The 3,667-nt window shown below is 34.5% G+C and overlaps 1 protein-coding gene across 1 annotated transcript in view; it reads right to left on the reverse strand.

The window, feature by feature from the left end:
* Positions 1–2,155, reverse strand: part of LOC108690588 (hypoxia up-regulated protein 1) — a 5,544-nt gene extending 3,389 nt beyond the window's left edge. Inside the window, exons 1-4 of the mRNA XM_018197958.1 lie at positions 1,901–2,155; positions 1,654–1,791; positions 338–1,298; positions 1–253 (exon numbers count right to left, since the gene is read on the reverse strand). The exon at positions 1–253 is cut by the window's left edge and continues 8 nt beyond it. Coding sequence (XP_018053447.1) covers positions 1–253; positions 338–1,298; positions 1,654–1,791; positions 1,901–1,906 — 1,358 coding nt within the window. The 5' untranslated portion in view covers positions 1,907–2,155. The remainder of the gene's footprint in view (positions 254–337; positions 1,299–1,653; positions 1,792–1,900) is intronic.
* Positions 2,156–3,667: the final 1,512 nt, after the last annotated feature.

Below are 3,667 nucleotides of genomic sequence, written 5' to 3' on the forward strand. Positions count from 1 at the left end.
TTATTATCAACAATTCTATCAAATGTGATTTGAATAGGAAACAATAAAGCATCTTTCGTGACAAACTTCTTGACCTTGAAACCCTGACTAAGATCAGCTGCTTTATACGCAGCTCCTAAAGCAGCTGCTTCATCCGTATTTACATTTTTTGATAATTCTGTGTTTACATATTGGGACAATGTCTCTTGTACCTTTGGCATTCGAGTACCTGCCCCCACCAATACAACATGCGATATGATATCCATTGTCAAACCTAAAATAATTTCATGTAAATACATTTAATGTTTAAATACATATTTGCAAGAAACATGATAGTTTTCTTTCAAAAGATAGTCACCTGAAGTTTCCAATGCAACCTTCACAGGATTCGCTACACGTTCAAATAAATCGGCGCATATTTCTTCCAGCTTCTCTCTCGAGACTTGCAACTTGAAGTCAATATCGTCTATTAAACTTTCTATCTGGGCAAAGTGGTCTGCGTTGGCACTAAGTACAGTTTTGACGCGTCCAGCTTCCTTAAAGAGTTTCGCCATCGCTCTTGGGCTCTTAAATACAGAGTTTGGTGTCTTTTTAAGAGCGTCAAATTCTTGTGCTAAATAATGCTGCAATCTGATTTGCATTTCTAATCCCCCAAGTGTGCGATCATATCCCACACCCAATACAGTAACATGAGGATTGGTTTCGAGGAAACCCCTCTCTTTTGTTTTTACGTTTTGGTAACTGACGACTGTCGCAGTAGTGCTGCTAGCTCCCATATCATAAAACATAATATAATGAGCAGAATCGTTTATTTCAGTTCTACCAAATACACCATAATTTAAAGCTACCGCCACGTAATCATTTATGAGCTGTAACACTTTCAAACCGGCGAGTTCCGCCGCTTGAATTAGTGCCTTTCTTTCAGCCTGATTGAAGAATCCTGGCACAGTGATAACGGCTTCGTTGATCTTCTGATGGGCAGAAGCTTCTGCGATCTCTTTGCCTTTGTGTAATATCTGTGCGAGTAGTTCTTCCGGAGTATACGTCGTGTTTTCATTCAATCTAAATGCTACTGTTTTTCTCTCGTTATCAGCAATGATGTCATAATAAGGAAATCTTTTTCGGTAGAGTTGTACTAGCGGATTGTCTATAGGTTTTCCTAGAAGATCTAGAATGTAGAAGAAGGTGTTCTGAGGAAATCTCACTCCGATTACTTGAGCATCCTCGCCGAACGATCTCTCTCCATCCCTGAACGCAATCGTGACCGGTGTTTTCCTCTTTGATTCCTTGTTTAAAGCTATTTCCATAGGAACACCAGGCTGTGAATCAAAGAATAATAAAGATATTTCATAAGAAACATGCTTATTTTTTTATAAAGAAATAACAATTATATTTAATTAATAAAGTTTTGGCTGTGTTCGCTTTGATGTTCACAATGTTTTAAACATTGTTTCATTCTTGTTGTTCATTAAATATTAAACAAGAACAATTGATGTTCACAAGCGCTAATAAGCTGCAAAGCGAACGCAGCCTGGGAGAATAAGAGCAAGTTTAAGACAAGTTTAAGCAAGTTAAAGAGTTGTACGATAATTGCAAAACTGCTTTCTCTGTTGAACGCAGCCTTTCTAATATAAAAATCACCAGTTGGATTCGTTACAAACAGATGTCACGTACCGAAACGATAGCGACTTTCATCCATTCACTACCAAGGTCGATGCTCATAACGGCAAGTTCTTCGCTGATGCCGACGAAGGTGGCGATTATGAATAGGGCTAGTGAAGCCATCGACATGCTTCTTTGTGAGAATCCCATCTGGAAATCGAGACAGACGTGAAGTAAAATCGTAACAAGGGAATCTATATGATAATATTCAAGAATATTAACATGCATGCTCGCGGATCAAGGCACGAGACCTACGTACTGTCATGCTCTGTCTAGCTGTCAAACTTGGTTATGAATACCGGCGACGTGAGGCACGTCGATGGGGAAAGCGGGCGGATTAACGCGCGCTCACCTTAAGCTCAGGTCTTGCGACGACACACGACGTACTCAGGGGAAACGGCTCTCAGCTGTACACCATTCAGAACACACGTTCGCGCATTGCAGTCCCTTTTAAATCAACAAAAAGCCGAGCGTAACACTCTCACCGCGACCACTCTCTGTGGAATTCCGTGCCGCCGAGCACCATGTGTTGGTGTGGCATGTTGTGATTGGCCGAACGCGACAGAAATATCGCTTCGCCATTGGTCCGCGTTGGCAAATTAGAGCCAATTGTATCGCGCAAACCACGTAGGTGACACCAATTTTTTCCGAGGGTATCAGGAAAAATAAGAATGTGGGCTTTAAAGACTAATTTACAATTGTGTGTTCTTTGCTTTCTGTTTTTTCTTTTTGCTTTTTTCTTCTTTTGTGATAATTTTCTTCTTATTGATAATTTTATTGATAATCTTCTAATAATGTTTCTTGTTTTTTTTGGAGTTTATTAAATTTTATTTCAGGTGATAGAAAAGAAACAGATAGCAGAGAGCGCATCGTAGATTAATTTTAAGGTCATCCAATAATAAATCAGAAGCTAGAAATTAATCAATCATAATCGAGAATGTAAGAAAAATAATCGATGATTGGTCAATTTCTAACTACTAATTCTAAATTATTAGAGAGATTATATTGGGTTGTCCAGAAAGTGCCGACTAAAATTTAAATTTTAGTATTTTAGTATTTATTAAATTAAAATTTTCTGCGTTTCAATTTTCCTTCAACATCGGCAACTTTCCGATGAAATGAGAGATAATAATAGATTAATCAATTTCTCTGTGTCATTTTGATTAAATTTTAATTAATGGCTGAATAATTTAAATATGTATGAAGCAGGATTGCCTAAAGTAAAAATTTTCTTTATACTTTTTTATTTCTAATCTAATGGAGAATTCGGTCACTCGTACTAGATTACTGCAAATTATATACAATAAAGAGTACTTCATCTAAATATAATATCTGAATGCAGTAGCAATATAATCAAATAATATAATCAACTTTGATAATGAAATAATATTTACATGTTCAATAATATTCTATTAAATAATGTGACAATATTATTATTAAATATTTAAATGTTTAAAATATTTATACATGCTTATACATTTAATTTCATATAGCAATCTTTAGTATGCACTAATTTAGTGTAATGCAAGTAATTGAATTCGTTTATTCATATTAACAAAATACTGCAATTATTATTTGACAATTAAAATTTAATTAAAATTCTATCTTGTACGCATTTTTGTATGGCTCTACAAATTTATGTGTGAATAGATTTATTTAACTAATATGTAAAAAAAAACATATATCAAGCAAAAAAATTAATCATTGAAGGAAATCATTGAAGGAAACTTATTTTGATGAAGTTAAATCTTATTCACTAAATCAATGTTTAAAAATTTTTTTTTTGGACACAATTTATTTATTTAACTTCAATATATCAGACATTTGTGATTATCTTTCTTGTAAAAGTATCAAATAGAAAATACCAACGAAACAATGAGAAAGATGTATAAATATGGGATCTGATAATGCACAGATCGAAAGGTTATCGATACGATATTTAAAATTATTAGCGTAGCGTAAGTAGTGTATAATTCTATCACACAAAAGTCGATAATCTAGTTTCGTTACATTTACAGTAAAAAAT

Source organism: Atta colombica, unplaced genomic scaffold, assembly GCF_001594045.1.
Source record: "Atta colombica isolate Treedump-2 unplaced genomic scaffold, Acol1.0 scaffold33, whole genome shotgun sequence".
Lineage (NCBI taxonomy): Eukaryota > Metazoa > Arthropoda > Insecta > Hymenoptera > Formicidae > Atta > Atta colombica.